Source organism: Anarrhichthys ocellatus, unplaced genomic scaffold (assembly GCF_004355925.1).
Source record: "Anarrhichthys ocellatus isolate YVR2014 unplaced genomic scaffold, GSC_Weel_1.0 scaffold20, whole genome shotgun sequence".
NCBI lineage: Eukaryota > Metazoa > Chordata > Actinopteri > Perciformes > Anarhichadidae > Anarrhichthys > Anarrhichthys ocellatus.
The window spans coordinates 2,185,614-2,212,164 of NW_022280050.1; the positions used below are offsets into that span (position 1 = coordinate 2,185,614).

Consider the following 26,551-nt stretch of genomic DNA (forward strand, 5'->3'; position numbering starts at 1 on the left):
CCCCCCCCCCCCCCCCCCCCCCCCCCCCCCCCCCCCCCCCAACACACACACACAAACTGTGTCAACACCAACCATGGCAACATGGACATGAGGGCCGCTTGGCAAAACCATTTTTCCTCTAGCAGGACATAGAGAGTTTGCACACACACACACACACACACACAGATGTGTGGAACGCTGATTCAGTGACTGTGCAAACATAATTCATGACTAACATTTCCTCTGTTTTGTACTTTTTGTTCCTGACGCCCAAACCTGACCTCCACTTTCAAGGTTCATTTCCACTTAAATCTACAGCCGGGATCACACACAGCCCGGAGACGAACAACAACATGTTCAACGTACTTTCTCCATAAAGTAAAGTCACTAAAGTCACTTTTATTTTACATGTGTAAGTGGCCCCTTCTTCACGGCTGGTGAACACCTTCAGGTTCACTAACTGGCTCATTTAAAACCTCGGCTGTGCTTCAATGTTGCAGACTAAATAATTAGATAAAAATAAAATAGATGAAAAGTCAGGTGGCAATGGACTGTAAAGGCTGTAAAACGTATTTGCACAAAATATACATTTAGGAATGTCATCATGTTTAAATCTGAAAGAAGTTCCACACGACAGTTTGGGGTTCTTGTTTAGCTACAAGCAAGTTTAGGTGAAAACTAATAAATATATATAATAAAACATAATTTCTCATCACCCCTGACTCTGCTCAGTATCTGCTCTCACTGTGCTCTGACTCAGTCTTGTCCATTTATTGATACTGAAAGAAGTTAGAAATGTTTGATACACATTAGCTGTGATTCTCAAAACAACACGTTTCACAAACTCGCTTTGCTCGCTCACAGTGGTTTCCTGCCGAGTCAGATATGATCTCCTCTCCGAAACGTTTTACTTTCATGAAATGATACAAAGTGCAAATATTCTGCTCGGGACAGACTAAAGAACCCATCTGACACCAAATGATGTTAGCATTGCATGAGAGGGAGCGAGGCTTTGAGGCAAAGAAATGAAGCGTCTGTGGTTTGACTGGAGACACTTCTGAAGAGGGAGCTCCCTCTTCGTCCACATTCCTCACATTACTACAGTCCTCTAATCACTCCACGATCACACACACACACACACACACACACACACACACACACACACACACACACACACAAAGAGAGTGACGAGAGACGATGAGAGAGAGAGAAAAAAAGACCATTCAAAACCGATGTTATTGTGAAACCAATATTGCAAAAGACTGCACATGTTGTACGTCGTCTATCGCTGCTGGTCACACGACCGGGAGGAATTCAGTCATCGGCTGCAGTATTTGCTGATCAAACACTATCTATACCCGTCAATACACGACGCACAGAGAAGGAGTTCTCTGGTACAAACCCTCTCTGATTCACTACGTTATGCAAGACGATGTGTCGATCAACCGACCTAAAAGACCACGGGGCACAAACCACGTTAGAAGAATAAGATTAAGCTCACTTTAGATAGGTCACCAAAATAGAAAAATGGAGAATGATTCAAAATATTAACTACAAACAATTAGTCAAGAAGTGTGACACGGGACAGGAACCTCGCAACGAGCAGCAGAGAGACTGTGGGCTGAGTGACTGTTAGGCCATCAGCTGACTTTAAAGGCATCAGAAGCATTTACACATTAAAAAATAATAAAAATAACCACAGCTGGACATTCTGACAGGTATGGTGATTGTTCATCTGAAGTAGCTCCTTATTGCACCGTAGAGTTTCTATCCGAAGCCGTTTAAAACTATTCATATGTGCTGATTTTGTGCAATATTAGTGTACCAGACATCAGCACAGATAGCTGTCATCATAGAGTTGAATCAATCATTTTTACAGAAGAAGAAAGAAAAAGCTTCAGAGAGGTCGACTCACCTGAGGCTGTCCCCGGCCAGACTTCCATAGCTGTCTGGTCTCTCCTGTCTTCGTCTGTACAAGTCGGAGTTTGACAACTCTTTCAGCCTCAAAGAGTTCATCTCTCACACACTTCCTTCCTTCCTTCCTTCCTTCCTACGCCTTGTTCTGCTGACAGTAAGACTCTAAAGTATGTGATCCAAATAAAAAGATGAAGTCTTGTGTTGCGCTCGTTCTCTCTCTCTCTCTCTCTCTCTCTCTTAAACACACCTCACACCCTGGAGGAAGGACATATGCAGAGGTGTGGTTTCGCAGCCTGCACACCTATCAAATACTTGTGGCTCACTCCTCCCCTTCCTGCAGCAGGTAGAGAGAGAGAGAAAGCCTTCAGAGAAAAAGGAGGAGAAGCTGCAGAAGAGAGAGAGAGAGAGAGAGGCTTTGCCCTCTCTGGCCTTTGCCCTTCTCTGTCTCTGTTTACCTCCCACGTCTCCCTGGCTCAGTCCTCGGTTCAAAAAGAAAGCCAGAGATTGACAAGCGAGTACAAACAACAGAAGAAGAAAAAGGCTGCTTCCCACACACACACACACACACACACACACACACACACACACATATAACGGCAAGAGAATAGAGATGCACTAAATGTCATTTAAAGTATGTACTGCAGTTTCCTTGTTACAAATGTATCAACACATACATTGACATGATGACTTCATAAAATATGTGTGATGAGCCAATATTAGCAGATAAAATCACTATCCAAAGTAGCATCGTTTCAATTTAAGAAAATAAGTGTTTCCTGTATGAAACTAGAAGGATCAAAGAAACCTACAGTGGAGTCATATTTTCATTTGACTCGAGCTCCACCATCGTAAACTGTGAGGTCACTTCCCACCACAAGCAGCACACTATTGTAAAATGGGGGAAAATGTCAACCTATGAATAATTCATCACAACGATGTGTGGGAACAAGAGAAACTCCCAAACAGACACTAAAACACAGAGGATGCATGTTTCCAGTCGGAGCTGAAAACTTGAGACGCGTTTAATTACAAGCAAAGAAGAAGGGACGGGAAGGTCAACAAGCAACAGAAGAAGAAACAGATGTAGCAGTGACATAGAACATGCTGTCTTATTAGCAATGCAGCTCTGGACAAAGCTTATTTAGGTGAACTGTGTTTAATCTGTGTGGCTGAGAGAAAGCACGTCTCTCCTTCATATAATATGCACACACATGTATATGCCTTATGAACGGCTCACACTATGCAGATTAACCTCCAGCAGCTTGCCTTGACCTGCTCAGCATTCCACATGAGTTTGACGAACACACCAAGTCGAAGCGTCAAATGTGAACGTGTGAACTCGAGTTCAAAATCAGCCCGAGTGTGTCAGAACACTCATAATGCTTTAGGCTTTACACCTGAGATCAATTCACTCATTATTCAGTGTGTTTGGAATGTGCATTCCCCTAAAAAACACTTAAAAACTGTCAACCGTCTTACAATGTAAAGCCCCCACACTGACTCATCACACACTCATTTCCTCTGAGCCAGAGACGCTCCAGAACCAACCTCTGTGCTAACATGAGAGCACTGCCACCGCGTGGACAACACCAGCACAACAGCTGCTCTACCCTAAAACACTGTGATGATCACAAATGTATTCGGGACTCCTGAAATCGGCAATGTGCGACGCCTTTTCAATACCGACGCAACAAACTGGAAAATATTTCTTAACATGTTCTTGCCTCTTGTCTTCTTTTCACCTCTTTATCATTCATTTAAACTAACAGGAGTCTTGGCATCACTCACACATACAAGAAGGAGCTTACAAACAAGTACATACGCAACAGTTTACAGAGCAGAGATGTACGCAATAGCACACCACTGACATCAAGCTGACTTCCTATAATAGCAAGACTTTCTCAGGCAAAATACACATTCTGCACAGCAGTTACAGTTTAAATAGAAGTAAAACACAACAGGAAGTACAGTCATCAAACACACAAGAGACTGAGTCTACAGTACAACATTCAAAAGCTATGCAGAGGTGTTAGAACGTGCACACAGCTCTATTATAAACAATGCAATCACACGACGCAAGCAATGGAGCGTGACTGCTGATTGGACGATTACAGCTATAGTTCTAACGGTAACTTAAACTTACCAATGTTTCGTCTCAAGCTGCAGAGAGATGCTGTTGCTAAAGTCCCTTTTTGCTGTCACTGCAAACACTCCTACAGCCGTTATCTGAGTCTGCATGGCCACATCACTTCCTGTTTGCTGTTTGCCGTGTGTGTGTGTGTGTGTGTGTGTGTGTGAGGGTGTGAATGTTTGTGTCCACTTGTGCCTATGTGCCAGATTGTGTTTGTGGGAGACGCGTGGATGTAAAGCCAGCACACAAACTTCTAGCCCTGTGTGTGTGTGTGTGTGGTTTAGGACTCCCAGAATGCCTCACAGGATGGAGGTGGGGTGTGAGGAGGAGGGAGGAATGACTAGGGGGTGAGAGGAGGTGCAATGTGTATCTCTCCAGCCTCCATAGAGGAGCTGAAGAGGCCAAAAACCCAGCGACCACACCGACTTTATACCGGGCGTGTGGATGATCCGCCATAATCATGGGTGTGCCTCCAAACATCTGCTACAACTGTGTCTTCCATTGCTGTTTCACAACAGTTTGTGTTGGTAACTTGACAGCACAATACTGTAAATAATGCAAGAGAAACTTAACAGGAATTGCATGAGACAAAAGAAGAAAAGCTTTAATTTCGAAAGCAAATGTGAAAGTACCCAAAACTCAACACACACACACACACACACACACACACACACCATGGAGGAACGGCTGCAAACAAATGTTTACTACATCCTGAAAACCTCAATAACTATAAAACTACTATAAAAAAGTCAATCATTCTCATAGTGTGTTGTAGTATAAATAAGCTGCTGAGTGCGTTTGCAGTGAACATCTCACACTTCCTCACACACACACACACACACACACACACACACACACACACACACACACAGTCCAAATCCTACGTCACACAAGTTCACCGCTCTTCCAAACAAGGACAAGTCCACACTGGAGACGAGGACATTCTTCTAAGCTCTAGTTGTGTCAACACCAGAGCGAATGCAATACGTCGGGAATGCAGCAATCCTCGAGGCCTTTAAAAGACTTTTAGTGTCCAGAGTGCTTCACAAAAGCCAGATTCATCCCGGGCCATGATTAACTCAGCAGTGCACACTGTCGCGTTCACACTGGTGGAAAGAAACGTGGCTCTGAACAGCAGTCCCCGGGGCGAATGGACGGTCAGGAAGTGGTTCAGAAAGCTATAAGTGCTGTCCGGTGAGTCTGAGAGGACATTCCTGTGCAGGGAGGAGAATAGAGGAACATCCTTTTTCCTTCTTTAAAGAGTCCTTCAGGCTGCTATCCTGTGAGTCTCTTCTGTCTAGTGTGTGAGTGTAGGTTGCCTTTAATTATAATTAAAAGGTTCTAAGAATAATATAGCATCAAACAACCATTAGTAACGTAAAGAGATAGTGGGGCAGTGGATACCTAAGCAGAGAATGAAGTCACTCTACCTCTAAATGCAACAAATATATGAGGTAATACTAAAAGTTCCTGAAATCCAATTCAGATTTACTATCGTTATCATCCAATGAGAGATAAAGAGCATTACCAACTTACAACATTTAGCTCAACAGTTTGCACATCAGCATCTACCGTATTAACACACAAATGCTGAGTTCACTATAAGTTACTTCATTATTTTATTACTTTGCTCCTGACACTATCATGAACCATTCTTTTTCATAAATGAATGAATACACAATAGAGTCTCTGTTGCTTCTTGGATATCCTCCTTACAGATAATAATCTGATTGATCGTTGAATTATGGAAATAGCAAGATTTTATAACATGTCATGTATATTTAAAAAACTCTCAGGTTATTTAGGGGCCAAGATGTGCCTGAAAGACCACTGCTAATAATAATTCAATCCAACTTTACAAACCGAACAGCACATATATATGCAAAAAAAAAAAATCACAACAAATAAATAAATAAAATCAAATCACTACGAAAAAAAATATAATAATAATTAAAAAAATAAAATAATAATGAGATAGAAAGTCTAAATTATTAGATACTTAAACACAACAGTCATAGAAGCAGCTCTTCACAGGTTCCTCTACATTTGACATATAAATGTATTGTGAGTACATTAAAGACTACTTTAAATGTGGCTTTACAACACATGAAATACTTCTGGCGTAGAAAGGATAAAACCGACTTTCTATCTCATAATTTTTCTTTTTTTGTAAATTAAAAAAAATTAAGTTAAAATGTTGTTGTTTTTTTTAAATGTTCCTGTATTTTTTGCTGTCATTATTGGGCGTCCATACTTCCATACGTGCATTAGGAAACAGGTCTTAAATATAAACTCAACGGTGCGCCAGCTAAAAGCTTCCCCCTGTCACACGGTAGAGGGCGCTTGTGAGCAGTTTAAGAGACCAAGTTGAGATTGTATACAACATTAAAGTGACTGAGCTACATTAGCTAGCTTCGCGTACTCAGCGTGTGGCTTATATAACTTTAACTTTCCGTGATAAAAGCTATTTTACGATGTTTGAATGGGTTTATCGTGACTAAATTACAGTTCTCCTAGCCCATGAGAGAATGGAACAAACCGGGGCTGCCAACTTTTTTTGTTTTTCATCCAGCGAGAAAACTGTCAACTTCCCAATTTATCACGAAAATGTCTTTTTAGGGAAACAATTATGAACTCCTCACTTACCCGTTAGTCATTTCAGTAACGCCAAGCATCGCTCCGCTCTCTCCCGGGACCAGACTAGTGTTGTCTGGCTTCCGGAGCTGATGTCCAGATGTTGTACAGTCAGGGATGTAACGCTGCTGAAACAGAATGGCGAAGACGGGCCTCGCCTCTGTTAAACTACCCTCAACGATGACTCAAAGGCAGTTACCACTTCCGCTTAGACTTTCAATGTAAAAGCTCTTGAAAGTGTCTCATAAAGTCAAACTATCCATTTAATTTCAAATAAGATAAAAAACTGAAATAATTTAAAATACTAAAAAAAATGAAATAATACAAATTATTTTTCTTAATCTGTTTGATATATTATATGTAATGATTATATTACAAATATATCTAAACATATAAATAATAAATAAATATAAAGAACAAAAAAGATTAAAAAAATAGATTTTAAAGAAAAAAGTGATGTTGAAAAGCTGTGCCTATTACTAGCACAATATGTTTAAATAATTGTAGTGTTTAGATAATGCCATATAATAATTCTTGTTTTGGTTTGGTTCAGCAAGCTGTCAGCAGATTTGCACACATCCACTTTAATCTAATATACAACATGTGTATATTTAATTTAAAAAAGCAATTATGATAACATAGAAGTGATTCTACCAACAGGCTTGCCATGATAGTAAAAGCACAATAACAAACATTAAAATAATTGGTGCTTTTATTTTGAAGGCCACCACGCTCGTTGACTGTTTTTCTTTGTACCTGCGGCAGCTTCTCATTCAGTCTGCGAGCGGCGAGCCACCGCTAGAGAATCACAATTTTCAGTTTTACGGCTAGAAAACGGCAACACCCGCCCTGCAAACTCAGTGCACAGTATGTTTGTGTCATAACAGATCAGACGTGCAGCCTTCTAGTTAATAGATTGATGCTGACTGCTGCTCCAGCAAACTGTTGAGCAGTTTTTAATCCATTTTTAATCACATGAAGCATCAATTCAGAATATATGGAAAGTCTGACTTTTCATTTTTCTGGCCACCGGAAACCACAGAAGTTCAACATGGCGAGCGGGTGCCGTGAAGAAACCAGTCCCACACCAAGAACCTCACTTTTGATAGAGATTGATGGGAATAATTGGCACACTACTACTCTGCAAGGTTCTGCAAAATAAGAAGATAGTAAAAGATAATATTAATAGCGAAAAATATCAGAAATTCATCACATTCAGCGAGGTTTTAATGATAGTGCTGCTCCTCCTTATCAGCAGATAAAGCATGTTATTCTTTCCTCCCCAGTTGCATGCAGTAGCTACTATTTGTTGTTTCCTCCCCTGACTGCGTCATGACACGAGAAACGACATATATTTCCTTAAAAGGGAAGCCCCTACACCCTCCTCCCTCCTCCAAGAGGGATGAGGACTTTCATAACGAGACAATCAATGAATACCTGCATGGAAGCATCGTTTCACACTGCAAGCAAAATTAGACTTTAGTGGTGATCTTATAGTCCCTCTTCATTGCATGTGTTCCTCCTGACTCACTTTATCCTGTTAAATATCTGTAAAACAGGTATGCTTCAAAATACGTAAATCCTCTTGCTGAAATAAATTGACTGATTTTATATAATGAACTGCAGATGCAAATTTTCACATCAAAATGCATTATAATGAAAGTAATTGGAAACATTTTCCTCCATGTTAACTTTATTTTTGTTTACAGCCGGAAACAACCAGAAAAGAAAATAAGAACCGTCAAGTTAACATCCTGTATATGCTCATTAATTTTTATACATATCCAATTCCTTAAGTTAATCTCCCATAGCTCCTCCTGAGATGAACCCTCATAAATATAAAAGCCTTCAATAAAAATACATTCACTTATGCTGAAGGAATCACAGAAAAAAGCTGCCACTGGAATGAGAGAATGAACAGGCGAGTTATCTTCAGCGTCAGTAGGACTTGAGCAGCGTAATGTCAGAGTGAGTGTGTGTGGGGGGGCTTTTGTGCAGAATTATCTTGCAGATGAAGTCTCAACAAATCTTTCATCTTCGGCAATTACAGCAGCACATCAACTGACAAAACCACAAAGTATTCCCAAAACAGATTGAACCATTGAAATCATAACAACCATAAATTTGACATTAAATAACAACAACCACAACAAATAATAACAACTACCTACACAGTAACCAGAACAAAATCTCAAACCAACCATCACTCTAGGATGTGATGAATCCAGGCAACGTGTAAATAATTAAATGTTTACTGGGATGTATTTCAAGCAAGTGTCAATTTTCCTACTGAAGGAATGGGGGGGGGGGGGGGAAGACAGCTGGCCTCCAAGGTAGTAAGACATATTAAAAAAAAACATTTAATCATGCCCTTAAATATTGTTAAAAACATATACGGTTTGTACCGAATATGCTAAAACTCCAGTACAATGTACTGTGCTACACAGGACAAGCCCAATAGAAGTGCAAGAAAAATCTTGGAAAGTAATCAAAGATCGGAAAATGATATTCCAGTTATTTCATGCTATTAGTTATTACCATGATGTGTACACATCATGTACGTTACACAATGTTTTCCACAGTGCTAATGATGTCTTATAATGCCGTTTGAGTTCCCCTTCAAGAAATGTCCAGTAACCAGTTATAAAACGGATCAAAAGTAAGAGTGAGGAAGACAGGAATGTGTCACAGTTAACTTTAATTGGTAGGAGACTAATGCAACTATTGCACCGCAAATTCAAATCAATATTAATGTCAAATGATTTCATCTCTACCACACACTTCTCTGATACATTCCTCAGTCCCTTCTATGGTGTGCCCTAAATTTAGTAAATGCCCCAGTTAACCTCCAACTTTTGCCACTAATTTCAAATGTGCGGCATCAGTGCTTGGTACATGTTTTCACAGAAAATGGCCCGGTAACATCTGGGCACTGTGCTCCTAGTGTTTGTGTTGGGTTGGTGGATCATCAAGTCTATCTGATCCCAGACCAGCTGTGAAGATAGGAGCTCCAGCCTGAGCCCCGAGAAACGGACCCCTCTTCCTCACCTGCACAAAGGAGATCAAAGGACACCCGATTAGAAATGGCAGAGACATTGACAGTATATCCTGCAGCACAAGAGGTGTGTGTGTGTGTGAGTGCGTGCGTGCGTGTAAAACCATGATTAACAGACCATTTGTGTGAGCATTTCTAAAGCCTGTCCACTTCGACCGTACCTTGTGCAATGGCCGCCAGTTTGCTTTTCTCCTCTGGACTGAGCTGCAGCATTGTGTGAATGACGGGCAGCAGCGCCTGCCTCTCGCTGCCAGATTGCAGGAAGATGAACTGCAGCAGGACGTTCTTCAGATACTCCAGGTTGGCCACGCTCTTCTCCCTCTCCTGGTTTCGTTCCAGACGACGCACTTCACTCTTCAGCAACTACGGAGGCAGGTAGAACATATATCGGCAACGTTAAATAATAAAGGCGTAAGTGTTGGCATCGTCCCTGCATTGAATATTATTAGTTTCCCAAAATCTGCATACCAACCTACACACTAGATCTTCCACTAGCGTGGACAAGATTTATTATTTGGTCAATAGATGAGCAACCAATGTCTGGCAAGTTGAAGAAAACACAAACCATGAAAAGAAAAACTGAACATTTTAACAGGAAACAAGTAGGGATGCACGACATACATCGGGCGGATAAATTAATGGTGAATAAAGTGTATTTACCAGTAAACAGCAAGCAACATTGTCTTAGTATACAGAGTTACATTATTATTGGGTTATAAATGTAGGTGTTAATAATAAAAACATAGCCAATATACGAATGGATTTATGTTGGTTTGCAAATGTCGATTATAATACGCGCGCATTACGCACACGCTCGGAAATGAATTTTGGACCGCGCTACTTCCCGTAAACTTACGTCACACATAACAAGTATGGCGGCGCCCTCTGAGCTGCTGCTACTGTCTGGTGCGTTGGGAGAGAAGCGTTGAAACGATTTTTGAACATTTATTAACTAAGCTCTCTGGTGAAATAAGTGTGGGATAATTAAACCGTTTATGCTCGTGAAAGATGGGTTTAGCGCGGTTGCTTTGCGGGGCCCTGGAGTATTACTCCAAACAAGTTCGACTCGTCAATATTCAGCAGATATTCGTTCGCAGAAGCAGTCGCGGTGTAGCTCACAGACAGCCGGCTGCCGGCTTCTGCTCCTCCGCGCAGCCCTTTAGAGACGTCGCCCTGTTCGAGCACGACAGGACCCGCTTCTTCCGGCTCCTCTCGGTCTTCTGCGGCGGACAGTTTCTCTTCTGGACGTACCTGGGCCACTTCGCTTACACTGGGCTCAGAGACACAGGGGGCGCTACTGAGAAAGCGAAAACCAGGACGTCCACCACCACCACCACCGGACTCGCCGGGATGTGGAGTGTCGAGATGAACCTGGGGTCAAGCGCCTGGAGGTACGGCTTCACGCTGGGATGCCTGAGCATAGGAGCGGGGATCGTCGGGCTCGGGCTCCTGTTCTGCAGGCGCTCCGTCAGCCGGGTGGTTTTACATCAAGGCGGGAGGATGGTGACGGTCTCCACGCAGTCGCTTTTGGGACCAGACCGGGGCCGGAGAATAACAGTGCCTCTGTCCCAGGTGGCCTGTCACGCTCACAGACACGAGTCCCCCTCGTTCATCCCGCTCAGGGTCAAAGGACACAAGTTCTACTTTCTTCTGGACAAAGAGGGGACTGTGAACAACGCGAGGCTGTTTGACATCACTGTTGGTGCTTACCGGCCCGTTTAGGTTCTTGTTACTGTGACACTGTTGTGAAAACTGTATCGGACACCAATGGAACACTGGTTGTGTTATTTACATGGCTGCCAAACAAATACGTCAGATTCTGTTTCATTATCTCTTCAATTAAATAAAATCTAAGAGATCAAACATCCTCCCGGATCCATCTTTTCATATATGTTCACAATATATGTTTAGTTTCTTTCATATGTATTGTCTCCATTATGTTGGTTATTCTGTAGACACATTTGTGGCACATCTGTTCATCCTGGGAGAGGGACACCTCCTCAGTTCCTCTTCCTGAGGTTTCTTCCATTTATTTCCACCGTTAAGAGTTTTTCCTTATTTGCAGCAAGGATCCAAAGACAGAGGATGTCGTATGCTACACAGATTCTAAAGCCTCATGAGGCAAACTTGTGATATAAATAAAATTGACTATTTCATATTTAAAATCACTTAGAATTAACAATAAGTAATTTGAAATCACTCATGCAACAGATAACAGTTTGAATAAATATGCTGTGGAATTAAAATGAAAAATGTCTTTGCGTTTTCTGACTGTTTGTCTACTCGTGTGCGTATACATACGGTGATCTGCTCCATGAGAACAGCATTGGTGGCCTCAGTTTCATGCAGGAGGCTGTTCATGTGCTCCATACTGCGCGTGGCTGTGATCAGCTTTACACTGAGCTCTTGTTTGGTAGGCTCCACCGTCCACACAACAGGCTCTAGGGACCAAACCAAAGACAAGTTTAAGATCACAGTTTTAGAAAGTCATGGGCAGAGAAGCTGATTTACATAGCACAATACATAAATACATCAATAACAATCCCTCCAGTCTATGGTGAAGTAGAATTTGTTTTACTTATTTACAAGTTACCATTCCTTGACCCATACAAAGATGGTGACAGGATGAGTGTTCAGCGTTTGTCTTTGATTAAATATGCAGAGTTCTGTGCACGTTGCTTTGACAAAACTGAATAACTGTTACAAGGGGCCCCTCCAGTTTCAAACATACCTTGTTTAGGGTCCGGGGACATGAGCAGCTGCTCCAGAGAGGGCAGGGGCAACAGAGCAGGGGCCGGGCTCTCTGTCTCGGTGGTCTCCATGCCCTCGCCCTCCTCTCTGGCCATAGACTGGAGGTCGCTGAGGGCCATTATTCCCATACCTGCCGTGTTGTGGTCCGTGTTTCTGCGCTGGGGGTCCGACGACAGGGACTTACGGCTGGACTGGACCGCCACTGAACCTGAAAGTGTGTAAAGGTTGAGAGAAGTTATTAATTGTTTGGCAGGTGAATATAAGCATATTAAAAAGCAGAGAATGCGGTAAAACAACACAAAAATACATTTCAAAACAAGATTGTTATTTAAAAATATTCATAATTTATTAAAGGGTGGGTTGCATAAACTAGGATAAAATCAAAGGTTATCTGTAATTTAAGTTTCAACTAAGACTCTTTTGTTACGTTGAACACAAAAATTGTGTTCATTTTTTGTTGCCTGATGTTTACCAGTGTGAACAGTGCAAAAGCTAAATAAATAAGGGTTTAAAATACATAAATAAATATTTTTTGGATGCCTATTGTCAAAGAGCACCTCTGAACTCTGTGCCGAGGATCAATCTGTAACCACACTAAACACAACCCCTGCTTAATTTAACACCAAATTGTTCGTCAGTGTCCTACTTCATTGCGACATGAGGGGGCACCAGACACATTGGTGTGAACCAGATCTTCAGTTGGCATAAACAATGACGACAACAAGTGTGAATAGAAAGGAGAGAAAGAAGGGTGAGGCTCTTGAGGGAGTTGGTGGACAAAAGAGAAGATTATGATTAATGGACCAATAGACCAGACACTAAACCTCCCCTCAGCTTCACACCTCCTCTCCACATGCAGCGGAGTGAGATGCTGAAGTGCTACATGTGTACATCTGCTTTGTTTGTGTAAATGCATTGGAGTTTGATCAGATTTTGTAGCCTGATCAGGGTTCAGAAAAACATCTTTGGCCTATAATACTGTGTCTGCGTAATGGTGCTACTTCTGATACTTCTCCTGACTTAACACTCCTCGTCATAGTATGAGCACAGATGTAATTAATTAAATCTGTTATAGGCTCACCACTCAGGAGGAAAGACTCATGATAAATCAACCTGTAGTGGTAAAAGCTATGAGGGGATTAAAAGACAGAAATTTACAATAGAATGAATTTCCTGGACCCAAATACTGAGCACAGTTTCTGGAACTGGAACCAGTATTTGTAATTTGTGTTTATGTTCTGATATATAGGATTGATTAAGGAGTAAACGGGACAAAACAATGAATATAGATCAATTTTACTGTTGTTATTTTTTTCATTAAAAAAATAATATGAGGCCAGTAAAAATGGTCCAGGGGCCAGCAGTGTTATGGCCCACCAATAAACACACTGGTGTTGAACCCTTCTGCATTTTAACTGCCATTACATGCAAATACAGAGGTTAAAAGGCTCAAGCACAACTTTCAGTAAAGGCTAACATTGCCTCCCCCACACACACATATATCGGGCTAATCCTGGTGTGCATGTGCGAGCCGCTAATGATGAGTCTCTCCAGATGCCACAGTGAGCTGTTCGCCACACTGAGAGGCGGGAATGGAGCCGACGAGGTCCGCCAACACCTGGCTAACACAGCAAAGAGAAGAAACACGCACACACACCCTTTTCCTAGTCAATGTGTGTATTTGCCGTTTGACTGCAGAGGGCAGCTGTGTGGGAGGTGATGAATGAGCTTCCAATGCTGCTCTACTGATAAACACACCAACACGCCCTTTCCTCCGTTCTCTGTCCCATCATTCCTCTGATAGAGAAGCACAGCAAACAAGACAGAAACTTCAGTGCTCTTAACACCTGCAGATGCTTTGATGGATCTCTTCACATGATACCATTCATGCAGTGCATTACTGCAGTCTATTTGAGCAGCATTCACTTATTGGATCATTCTGCCTCATAATATAATAGATACATTTGTTACCTCACCTGTTTCCAATCCGGTACTTATTGCCTGATGTATTTAAACGGATCAAGTTGTTTTAATGCTTACTGTTCTGGCTCTGCAGGCGGAAGAGTTGCTCCTCGACGCGGGTCAGCTGGCTCTGCAGGGTCTCCACGGTGGCCCGGTGGTCATCCTGCAGCTTCCTCAGCTGCTCCCTGTAGGTGTGGCGCTGGGCCTCGAGCTGGGAAGACAGGTCAGCCTGAGCCTGGGACACGTCCGACCTCAGAGCCACGTTCTCCGACTGCACCGACAGCAGCCTGGAGGCGGACACAGAGTGAGAATCAGTAGGAATGTCATATGAGAGGAAATGTTAGGAGGCATATCGGGAGTGTGAGAATACATATAATGTATAAACTTGGTCGTTTTGTAAACGAGGGACAAGCCAGCTCACCTCTCACGGAGCTCGGCCTCCTTGCTGACGTTTTCCTGCAGGATTTTGTTGTGTCTCTCCTGCAGAGTGTCGTGCTCAGTCTGGAGCTGCTGCAGCTCGGCCGTGCTGCTCTGGAGGCTCTGCTGGCTATCTGCCAGCCTGGACCTCAGCTGTTCTACCTGGGAGGAAAACTGCTCCCTGCCAGACACACCACATATTCATTATGTTCACACCAGTCCGACAATGTTGACTGACACATAGTAAACATGATCCATTGAGTAGCTGCCTCTGTGCCTGCAATTTTATTACAAAAACATCTAAATTCTTTCCCACGTGATATGTTTACCGTTTCTGGTTGCAACCCTGCATCTTCATGCACAATTGTCATACAGGTGTCGTCCTTACCTCTCTACTTTTGAGTCTCCTTCGCTCTGGGCAGTGGTTTTAGTCTTCTGCTGTTTGAGCACATTGTGGACTCGCACCTTATAGCCGTCAAACTCGCCAGATGTTGCCATGAGCTCAGCCTGGAATCAGCACAAAGATGTGCAGTAAATAACGTAGCACACGTTCACTGGAGATTCTAAAAACACTTTTGCGCAGAGTAGCAGTAGATACAGATGTCAGAAAAAATAAGACAAGCATATGAAGAGTTTGCTCAATGCTTCTTGGCTGGTTCCACATTTGCAGATAGATAGTACATGTTGGGGGTGTCTTAGATATTAGACATGTTTTTCTACAGCCAAAAGATTGCAGTCACATCTCAGTGGTGCAAAAAACAAGAAGCTGATTAATCGATTAGTCATTTCATCGGCAATCAATTAACAAAACAAATGTTGTTGCACTTTTTTTGCCGCCCTATATATTGCCGTTCTCTCTAAGTACTATGTGTGTGTGTGTGTGTGTGTGTACCTTAGCAGTATCTCTCTCCTGCTGCAGGCTGTTGATGCGTTGCTGCAAGGAGCTGTTGGTTCTCTGTTGCTGTTCCAACGCAGACCTCAGCTGCTCCTGCAGACGATGTCGCTCACCCGTGAGCTCACTCACCTCGATCTCAACGCACAAACACACACAGACCTTAATGTTAGACAATGTTGATTTATAAAACTAGATACTTTACCAAAAGGGATAGCTGAGAGAAGTTTTTCTAGGAATTCTGGCTGTGATACCTTGGAGTTTTCTAGTTGCTGTTGATTAGCCTCCAGCTCGCCTTTCAGAGAGGCCTGCAGCATCATGAGGGAGCTTTCCTGCATACACACACACACACAAATTTAGATGCATACACCCATATAAACAAACACGGCAACACATTAACTATGCCCAACATCTTCAAGGCCTCCCCAACGATCATGCCCACATAACACTATTTACATTCATCAGGCAGCAATGTCACACACGGTAACAAAAAATCCTGTGGGTGGGACACACACACACACACACACACACACACACACACACACACACACACACACACACCTGCATCTTGGCATCAGCCAAGTCCTTCTTGGTCTTCACCAGCAGCTGTTTCATCTTGGAGGTTTTCTCCTCCCCCTGGTCCAGCTGGGACTTCAAAGCCTCTGGAGAGACAAACACACATGCACACAGGCAGATGTGCACACAGACAGAATAAACATTTTAGTAGAAAAACATAGTGTCCCGAGATTTTTTTTCGCCTTTTTCATTTATTACACAGCTCGACAGTGCAGAGAAACACGGAGAGAGGCAGAAAATGGCACAAAACAGAGGGCCCTGCAGCTACACGTAGACAGTAAATCATTACAGCTCTGCCGGAATAATAGATGTTTACCATCAGCGGACGCGGACTGGAGTTCCTAAAACTGTGCACTAACGTTAGACCTGCAGTATTTATTACTTTGTCAATATCAAAAGGACCTAGAGTACATTGTGCATTCTTTTATTAGAAATTATAATTGGGCTGGTGAGTGTCAGCCCTCTCTGGTGTGATGGCTCTGATGCAGTTTGTTTGATGGCATATTTAATGTAGAACTGGTGAATACCACACCGGTTGTAGGTCTGACCGATCTTAGCGACTCATACGCACCGATTTCCTGTTTGAGTGAGTCCTCCTTCTGGGTCAGAGTGTTTATCTGGGCCTTTGACTCCTCAGCACACTCCTCTCTATCCAAGAGTTTGGCATTGAGCTCTCTCACCAGGCGTTCGTAGTCGGCCATCTCCATGTCCAGCAGAGAGCTCTGCTGCGCCTCCTAGAGGCAGAGCCAAGATACTACATCATTACGGCGAGCAAAGCTACAACCTGATCTCTCTTCAGTCAGGTCATTCTCTCAAACCTTTAGCTAGTTTAGAATGAAAACTCCTGTTCAACAACTGACGTCATCTTCATCCATCATTTTATTGATCATTTAAGACTTAAAATAATAATTTACAGAGCCAAATCAAGTTTAAAATGAGCAGTTGTCCTACTTAAAGATAGTCTTAAATAAAAGATGGATATGACAATAAAATAGTCTTTCAAGAGATTTCTTTATCTGTGAATGTGACTTTTGAGTCACAAATACTGTGTCTGTTGGGCTGTACTACCAATGTGGCCACATGACATGAAGTCAGACCTCCACGTATACTGCTGTACTCCACTAATGGAAAAGAAACAGCAGCTTCTGTGCTGTGGGCTACATTTGCTCTCTTTCTTTGTGAAAGGTGCTGCTGTAGCTGCAGGCCGGCCATCACCAGTCCAGTCGCTTGACTGGACATGCCCTCAGAGACACTAGTGTCCGAGAAGCAGAGTGTGTGTGTGTGTGTGTACCTTGCGTAGCTGCTCCAGCTCCTGGGCAGTCTGCTGAGACTTTTGCTGCTGCTTGCGGAGCTGGGCTGACAGCTCTTCGATCTCCTTCGTTGCAGATGACAAGTCCTGGAGAAGCAAGCCAACACACATGCATACACACATAAAAAAAAAAGGGTTTTCAGTGTCTATGTACCGTGATTTCATATAATTATATCAACCTTTATAAACGTACAGCCGTGTAGGTCATATGAGTTTTTTAAGTTAGTCAGTATTTGTAAAATCCTTTGAACCATGTGGCTCGATTATAAGATCAAAATACTAGATTGGGAGCAGAGGCTGGTGTTAACACAGAGTATCCATCTCTCCTTATTTCTACCTTGATCTTCTGTTCTTTCATGGCTCTCTCAGCCAGCAGGTCTCTGTCCAGACCGGTTGACTGTCTTTGCAGCTCCTGGTTTTGAGCTTCCAGCTGCTTCACTGTGCTCCTGGTCATCTCCATACAGGCCAGCAGGTTCTCCTTCTCACTGCTAAGTGTCTCCGTCTGTAAAAGCATTAACAGTTCATGGTATCTCTTCTATCAGGTGATACAGTTACACCTCCAAGATGGCGACTTCTCAGGAAGAGAAAATACGTTCGATGAAACAAGGGGTCCCAGTTTTGACTCTGATGAGTTGAGAATATTCTCAACTGCCGTTGTGCTCATTTCAGATTCAAGGCTTTTACCTGAAAATGCACATGTGGGCAAATGCACCACAACTGTGTGAACACACGTGACACATTCTAGAGTCATTCATGCAAATCTGACAGCGCCAGGCTCTGAGGGATTTCTCTGCAAGGAACACTGAACCAGCAGCAGCAGCAGCAGCTACCTCCCCTCATCTGTCAGCCAAACACTGAAGCTATGATCGGTAAACAGAGATGTCCAGACGTACTCTTAGATCCCTGACTAGCTCTCAGTCTGCCTGCGCCGCCCCCACCCACCCCCCGAGACCCATGAGTGCACACAAGTATAAACCTGTGTCTCAGAGAACCGTGTTGCACTAGCACAGAGCAGATGGAAGCTATAGTCCGCTCCATTTACCTGCCTGTTGTTCTCTCATTGGAAAGCGACAGTTATGAGCTTGGGGAGAGCAGTATATATATACACATATATATACACACACACACACACACACACACACATATATATATATATACACAGTACATACATATACATATACACATACACATATATATATATATACACACACATACATATATACACACACACACACACATGCATCTTTACAAATTTCTCCCCAGCTCACCCAGTCACATCCGATGGGCTATTTGTGGCTGGGTAAAGTGTCGCTGGCTAAAACGACTCACTGTAAATCAGATAGAAACTGAGTTATGAGAGAAGCATTGGACAGATCTATTGCTGGACGAAGCGGCACTGCTGCGTAGATTTGCTGGAGGGTGAGAGCAGTTTTGTGCATTTGTTAGTAATAATGTTCAGGTGTGTGTGATTGAGTGTTTGTTTGCGTTACCAGTGTGACAGCACTGCTGAGTCGTTTGGTCAGCTCAGTGATCTGTCTCTCCGCCTCCACCACTTTCTCTCTCTCCTTATCCAGCTGCTCCGTCTGCCTGTCGTAATCTATCTGCATATTCTACACAAACGCACACATACTCATTCATTAGTGGACAGCTCAGTGAAGGTAAACACTGCATCTCAGATGTGAGTATGTGGGACAAAACTCTCATTAGACACAACAGACTGGTTTCCTCTCTAATGGAGGCACAGTCGTAAAGCACAGTGCCGTCTGGGGGCTGCTTATGGAGACCTCTGCGAGGGAAATCGGGGGGAAAGAAATGACATTTTCAAAGCAAGCATGCTTCCACTTGCCAATTAGCATATATTAGGAATGCATACAATGAATCAAATGTTTAACGATCACAAACAGTCAGTTTCATTTCGGGTCAGTTCATGTTGGACTTCTCCTTTAAAGAAAATATAATCATTTAAATAGTCCAACAGCTGGAGAGACATCTAGACACCAACACGTTCTGTCACTTTCAATCAGCCATGGAGGCAAAATAAATAATATTTATAAATAGTGCTTTGTGTTGTCAATATCCTTACATGGAAAACACTACGAATATTAGTACATTACATACTTACCCATGCTCTATTTTGGAATCTAGCAGAAATATTTTTTATTTGTTCTTAAGTTCATCGTTCGGTACATCAGTAGAAATAATGACTTACAGTAAAATATGCCACTGTTACTGACTGCAGGTCCGGTGTCTAAACCTGGCAGCAGCTATTTGCATCACTGTCTTTGTGGAAGTAACTTTTACTGTCAGACACCATTACAGAATGTAAGCAGGATATTCTGGTAGCTCTTCTGTCCCACATAGTCACTTACCTTGTAGCCTTCAGCACCATGGATGATATCTTTCATGGAGCTGTTCACTTTCTCCCTCTCTGCTCTCAGTGATTCTACTTCTTCCTTGAGGGATGCAACCTGGAAGAAAAAACGAATAAATCGTGGATTCAGCCATGTAAGCACAGGGGGGAAAAAAGTATAACCTGCAGGAAACACTGTAGCATGTAAACTCAAACGCCATATTCATGTTGTTAAATATAGAAAGGCAACATTTACTCTACCTCTTTCTTACTGGTTTCCAGCTCCTTCTTTGCTTTGATGGCCACGGCCTTGATTTTGTTCATCTTCTCATCTTTTTCTTTGAGTCCTTTCTCCAGGAGAGCTGAGGGGAGCAGCAGTTACAAGGTCTGAGTAATTTATAATCTATAATTTATGCAAACTAAATTGTTTCTTTTGAAAGACCATATATTTAGTAAAATAACAACAAGTGTCACCTATTTTCTTTGTGATCTCACCGGCTGCATTTTCCTCAGAGGAAGTCCACTGAGCAGCAGACTCCTGAGAGAGAAAACATCAGAAGAAGAAAAAAAAAAAAAAACACTCAAATTACACATGATTGTTTATTGTTTTTAAAGGAAGTATTGGGTTGTTTTTAGGTTTGAAGCTGCTGATGTCTAATCTTTTTACTCAAACATTATCATTTCCATGAGAGAAATTTTCCCAAAAAATTGGCATCCTTTTTGTTTTTCTCCAGAATTGGATTTCAGGTTGAGTGGATAAACCCAACCCTCCTCCGAGTGACAGAAAACAACAACGGCAGTATTTCTAGAGCTAAAAGAAAACGTTGCATTTATCTGTTATTTTGTCAATAAATGCAGACAGCCTTCTAGACAAACTTGTCCTTTGTCATGCCGTCACCTGCACATGTTAAATATTTTACTATATAACTTTAAGTCACCGTGTTACAGTTGGGATTTTGGCAATTTCCAATGGTGCTACCAGAAAAGGCATCTTTACAGACAGCCGTCATGAATCTGATTATTGTGGCTTCTTGATCATGTCTGATTAGGCAGTTAAATGGTCGATCACAATTCATTATTTAGAATATTTATGGTCAGGGACTAAAATCAGGTTGAATTCCCATTTCTTGTAGACTACAAAGTGTTGTTCTCTCACCTGGAGAGCAGCAATTTCATTCCTCAACTGAGATATGAGCGAATCCTTCTCTGTCAGCTGGTCTTTGAGCTCTCTCGTCTCCTTCTCCATTTCCCCTTCCTCCTTTTCTTCTGTCTCTTGAGTCATCTGAGAAATGTGAGCCTGCAGTCTCTGGTTCTCCACATTAACCTTCTCGTTGACGGACTTCATATCCTCCAGGTCTTTCTGCAGCCCTTCGGTATCCTTCACCACCTCCTCCAGGTTGTTCCTCGACATGCTCCTCTCCTGTTCCAGGTCTGCGATACGAGCCTGGAGCTCCTTCACCACCTCCTCTAATCCCATCACCCCTTGAGACTCCTCCAGACTATTCCTCTGCAGCACCTTCTCCTTCTCCAGCTCCTCCACACGTGCTCGGAGCTCCTCAACTTCCTCTGTGTAGGTTTTGAGCATGCCAGAATGATTTTCCTCCAGGGCTGTGATGGAGGTGCGGGCCCGATCTCCCTCCTCTGCCAGCGAATTTAACTTTGCCTCCAGGTGATTCTTTTCAGACGTCTCCTGCTCTAGCCGAGCTTCCAGGGCGGCCATCTCGGAGCCCAAATGCTCCCTTGTTTCCTGAGCTTTGGAAAGCCCAGAAGATGCCTCTTCATACTGTTGTTGGAGGTCGGCCTTCTCTGTGGAGAGGTCTTTGATAGTCAGCTCTAAAGCAGAAACCGTCTCCTGTCGTCTTTCCAAAGCCTCTCTCAGGCCCTCCTCCATCTTCTCCCTCTCCTCTTTCAGGTGTTGCACTTCATCCTCCCTCTCTTTTTCCAGGCTCTTCAAATCCTTCTCGTTCTCCAGAAGCATCCTCTCGATTTCTTTTGTCCTATCGTTGTTCAGCTGTTCCATTTCCTCTCCTCTGTGCTGAAGCTGGGACCGCATTTCATCCCGCTCTTCAGTCAGCATGTTGACCACCTCTTTCAGTTCTTGAGTCGTGTTTTCCTTCACTTGCAGTTGGGAGAGGATCTCCACATTCTCCCGGGTCAGTTCCTCCACAGATTGCTTCAGCTCACAGGCCAAAGCTGTTTGCTCCTCTACGGACGACTGGAGCTTCTGGTCCTCTCCTGCGAAACCTTCAAGCTTCAGCCTCAGGTCTTGTAGGTTCTTCATCAGAGTGTTTCTCTCCTCCAACATTTCATCCCTCTCTTGGCTAAGTTGTTCCATCTTGTCTTGGAGTTCCCGTTCAGCAATTGCACCTTGCTCCGTCATGGCTTTGTACTGAAGAACAACATTTGTCATCTTCTCACCCAGTTCTGTCTCCACACCTTGTATTATGTCTGTCATGTGTTGACACTCGGTCACAGCAGAGTCTCTTTCTCTGGTCAGAGCCTCACACTGGGCCTTCAGCGCCTCTGGATTCAAAGGGCTTTGGACCACAGGACTGATTGCTGATTCGCTTCCATCTTTGTGCGCTTCACTCTGCTGCTGAAAGTCTCCTTGGACTTCCTGTTGGTCAGGGTCCAGGGTTACGGCCGGGTCACTGGGAGCACTTTCCCGGCTCATCTGCAACTCATTGATTTTGAACTCCATCTCTTCTCTCTCTATCTGAAACTCCTCCTTGGCCCTCTCCAGCTCTGCCTCGAGCTCACTCTTCACATTGCTGAGCAGGGTGAGCTCGTCCTGCAACATGGTGCTCTGGGATTGGAGTTCATCCATGGCTGCTCTCAGTCTTCCGGTCTCCGTCTCCTCCCCATCGCTGTGGCTGGAGTCCCCCTGACTGCAGGCAGACAGCTCCAGCATTTTGGCAATCCCTGAACCGCGGGCCGGGTCCTCGTCTTCCTCCTGCACATCCTGCAGGTAGCTGTCTGGAAAAATAAAGGGTACCGTTAGCTGGAAAAGTATTTTCTAATCTAGAGATTAGGCTTCTGTTTTGGCCTCTTTGTTTAAACGAAGTGCCGCTTTACCTTTGAGAGCGAGCTGCTCCGTCAGCTCCTCGTGGAGCAACAGGAGACGCTCCCTCTCAATTTCCCAGTCCTCCTCCAGAGCCCTCATCTCGTCTTCGTGCTGCAGACTCTTCTGAGCCAGCTCCTCCTTCAGGTTCTCCACCTCCTGCTGGGTCTTTGTCAACTCCCTTTGGCGGCTCTCCTGCAGCTCGCCGATCTCCTGGGATTTCAGCTCTTGGGTCGCTTCCAGGTCAGCTCGAAGGGATTCCAGCTTAGCTTCTAAGCAAAGGCGGACCTCTTCGGCGCTTTCTTTTGCACTGGCATGTTCAGCCAGGCGCTCCCTCTCTCTTTCTCTTTCACTCTCCCTCTCCCTGTCACTTTCTTCTCGCTCTTTCAGCAATTTCTGGAAATAAGACACTTCTTCTTGGTGTTTGTTGTTGGATTCCTCAACACTGCTCTCTAGGCTCTTGATCTTTCTCTGGTGGTCTTCTATTACACGGGCAAGCTCTCCTTGCAGCACTAACAGATCACCCTGCACAAAAAGAACAGTTTTGTTACGCAATCTGTATTATAAGCGGCATGCATCAATCAATGGATTTAACAATCTCAAAGGTCACAGAGTGCTCAGAGAAACCCTGTAGAATTCAGTAAAACTGGCACATGAATCAGTCATTTAGTATTTGTGTTGTATTTCACCTCGGCTTGCTGCTTAGTCTTCTCTAGATCTTTACGAGATAGTGAAAGACTTTGCTGAGTTTCTGCCTTCTCCAGTAGTAAGGCATCCATCCTCTCAGTCAGCTCCTATTAAACACGCACCCACACGATGCAGGAAGGAAAATGAAGCACAGCTTGTTGACAGAGGAACATGTAAAGCAGACACGTGATGAAATTCTGCCCTACAAACTAACCTGTATCAGAGTGGAGTCATCTGAACTGTTGTTATAATTTTTGGATTGCTGTGTGAGGGATTTAACTTCTTTTTCCAGATCTGAAAAAGGAAGTAATGTCACATACTTACATACAGCACGTACACTATTCATCCACAGAGCCAAACAAGCCTTTACATCATTTAGACTCAAGCTAACCTGCACATCTGCCCTTCATCTTCTGCATGGCCGCCATCTGCTTCTTTGCAAACTTGATGAGGTCATCTTTGGACAGTGTGTCCAGCTGAGAATACAATATAATGAAAGAAAAGATAGAAGCATGAATCTTTACCAAAACACATATCGAACAATTAATCACGTTTATACAAATCTAGACAGGTTTGCCTCTTTGAGAAACCTGTGATTGTGCTGTACCTTTGACTTGGCTGCACCTGCTGGTGATGGAGATGCAGACTCTGCTCCAGAACCACCAGGGTCCTGTTTCAGTTAATTGAAAAAGAAGAAATGACATTTAAAAGCTCTGCAGGTGTGCCCTGTTTTTCCTGTTATTTTTGACAGCTTGACTACCGGGTCTTACAGCCAGAACGGTATTTCCTTTGAAAAATCCTAAATTTAATGTTGCCCTGCTTGTCGGCACAAGTACATTGTTGATAAAGCATGTTTTGAAAGCTGTTACGCTTTATTGAGAGTCGCTTTTCAATTCGGCATACGTATATATGACCAAGTATAAAGACTTTAACTTATATTTCGACTTTAAGAAAGGTTCGTCTTTCCCCTGTGTCGACATTTACACAGCTATCGGAGCCCTACGGTTAGTCGTCGTGGTTAATATATATGCCGGTTGTATCTGAGTAATGCTGTGAATGCTTCAGAGTAATATCATGTTCTACAAAGTAACGTACGTATCGATATTCAGCGCATTTAACTTAAATAGCAAAGATCTAGAATGAAGTTCGCTGAGTAAACAGAATATAAAAGGACAACTTAACCTAATAAATTGGTGTTTACAGCCCTGTTTCAAAGCCCCAAGAGCCGGTATTACAAACAGCAGAGCATTATATTATTATATATATATATATATATATATTATGCTATACGCGCTAAATTGAGCCAGACTGGCTAAAGCTAACTGAACATTTACCTCCATCTTAGTCGATGTTTGGCTACTTCTCGGTCGTCGGACAGCCACAGAGTCCACCGGGAAGTCTCCTGGACAGAGTCAACGCGATACCTGAAGTAATGTCCGATTTATTGGAGATGTTAATATGAAAATATCCCCTCTGTTTTGGTTAACAGGCTAAATAGCAACGACTTGCTTCCGCAAACGTCAACCACGAGACGTCAGCATAGGCTACGTCACACGTTCAACAGGATCTTTTTCAACGGTTGAGCCAAAGATCAACATCCACGGGTTGTTCCGTTTCTTTGACAGATCGTAGGCTTATGAATTGTACACCTACCATCTGACATCTTGTCAGATACAAAGATATAATATGTTGTTGTTTTTATGTGGAAATGAAAAATACTAGAAGGCTAATGAAGTTTACCTGACACCCTTTGGACACCTTGTGGTTCCCAGGAACCAACAAACAACTCTTTTAACCAATATTACAGGGTTGCATTGCATATCAGCCCGCCTACAGTGTGACCTGGAGGTACAAATATCATTAACCACACATCTGATGTCTGAAGGCCTCCAGCGTGTGTCACAACTGAGTGATGAAAAGGTCAAATTAAGACCTTTAACCTGTTTTGAGAGAGATGGTTTGAAGGCCAAACAAGATTACTATATAGAAAAGTGAGGGTGATAAAGTGAGACACTTTAATGGCTGTTACACAGATGAGTAGCATTCCATTGCACTCTGACATTGGAACCATTTATGAAAGTAAGCTACATTACATGTGTGACTTAAAGTGGGTGTAGCCTACATCACAGGCAGCCGAGGTAGCACTTTGTTTTTTTTTTAAAAGACCTTGTTAGTTAGAAGAAGCATATCCCAATAGTTTTTTACCCACAGTTTGCTAACAATGAACATGTTGTAAAGTACATGTTAGTGTTTTAATGTCCTTAATAGTTTTTACACAATTTGTTTTTACCACAAAACGTATTAAAAAATAAATTACACTAAAATAATGCAAATATGTATATGAATGAACTTCACAATACACACTTTTTTCATGTGTTCTGAATTTGATCCATCCAAAGTTATCAGTTGTTATTGGTTTGCAAGCCTGTGCTGCTAGACATGTGGGTATGTTCATAACCTTTGTGTACAATAATTAAATATAAGATCTCAGTAATATAAGATATTCGATTTTGATTAAAAAAAGATCTTTCTTCATTTTAATTTCATTAACTTCATTACAATAAATACAATTCTGATTGTTTTAGTTTAACTATTAAAAACAGCATATCTCTCTTTCATTAACACATGCAGTGGAGTTGTCAGAATAAGATCAGCCAGATGACCAGTATTGAAAAAGTCCCAGAAATGAACAGAACACGGAGACCTGGATTAAAAACAGTTTGGAGACAGCACACAGTTTGACATGGTAGCTGCAGACAGCACATACTGAGGATGAGAACCTAAAACGAACTGCTCTGATTGTTTTTTACTGTATATGCAAGGCTATATG

General features: G+C 42.8%; 3 protein-coding genes across 7 annotated transcripts in view; 1 reads left to right on the plus strand and 2 right to left on the minus strand.

Moving 5' to 3' along the window:
* The window catches only part of lims2 (LIM and senescent cell antigen-like domains 2), a 21,298-nt gene extending 14,490 nt beyond the window's left edge, over nt 1–6,808 (minus strand). Inside the window, exon 1 of one of the 4 annotated variants that reach the window (XM_031858457.1) lies at nt 1,895–4,027. In XM_031858457.1, coding sequence (XP_031714317.1) covers nt 1,895–1,995 — 101 coding nt within the window. In that variant the 5' untranslated portion in view covers nt 1,996–4,027. The other 3 variants (XM_031858458.1, XM_031858456.1, XM_031858455.1) reach the window with 3 other exon arrangements.
* A 1,162-nt stretch (nt 6,809–7,970) lies between these two features.
* gcc2 (GRIP and coiled-coil domain containing 2) lies at nt 7,971–25,244 on the minus strand. Of its 2 annotated transcripts, XM_031858551.1 has the most exons (24): nt 25,056–25,244; nt 24,329–24,391; nt 24,113–24,197; nt 23,936–24,015; nt 23,724–23,828; nt 23,049–23,559; nt 21,130–22,949; nt 20,448–20,511; nt 20,235–20,335; nt 19,993–20,091; nt 19,114–19,233; nt 17,961–18,125; nt 17,606–17,710; nt 16,886–17,048; nt 16,300–16,400; nt 15,993–16,070; nt 15,739–15,876; nt 15,235–15,353; nt 14,851–15,027; nt 14,508–14,716; nt 12,448–12,675; nt 12,018–12,157; nt 9,878–10,079; nt 7,971–9,709 (listed from the first exon to the last, which is right to left on the minus strand). In XM_031858551.1, the coding sequence occupies exons 1-24, from the start codon at nt 25,059–25,061 to the stop codon at nt 9,636–9,638; spliced, it is 4,953 nt and encodes a 1,650-aa protein (XP_031714411.1). In that variant the 5' UTR covers nt 25,062–25,244; the 3' UTR covers nt 7,971–9,635. The 2 variants fall into 2 exon arrangements, 1 of the variants encoding a protein (XP_031714411.1); XR_004213121.1 differs by lacking the exon at nt 7,971–9,709 and having other exon boundaries at nt 9,994–10,079; nt 10,573–12,157.
* tmem223 (transmembrane protein 223) lies at nt 10,555–12,147 on the plus strand. The gene has a single exon (XM_031858552.1). It carries the CDS (start codon nt 10,725–10,727, stop codon nt 11,436–11,438), a length of 714 nt encoding a protein of 237 aa, XP_031714412.1. The 5' UTR covers nt 10,555–10,724; the 3' UTR covers nt 11,439–12,147.
* Nucleotides 25,245–26,551: the final 1,307 nt, after the last annotated feature.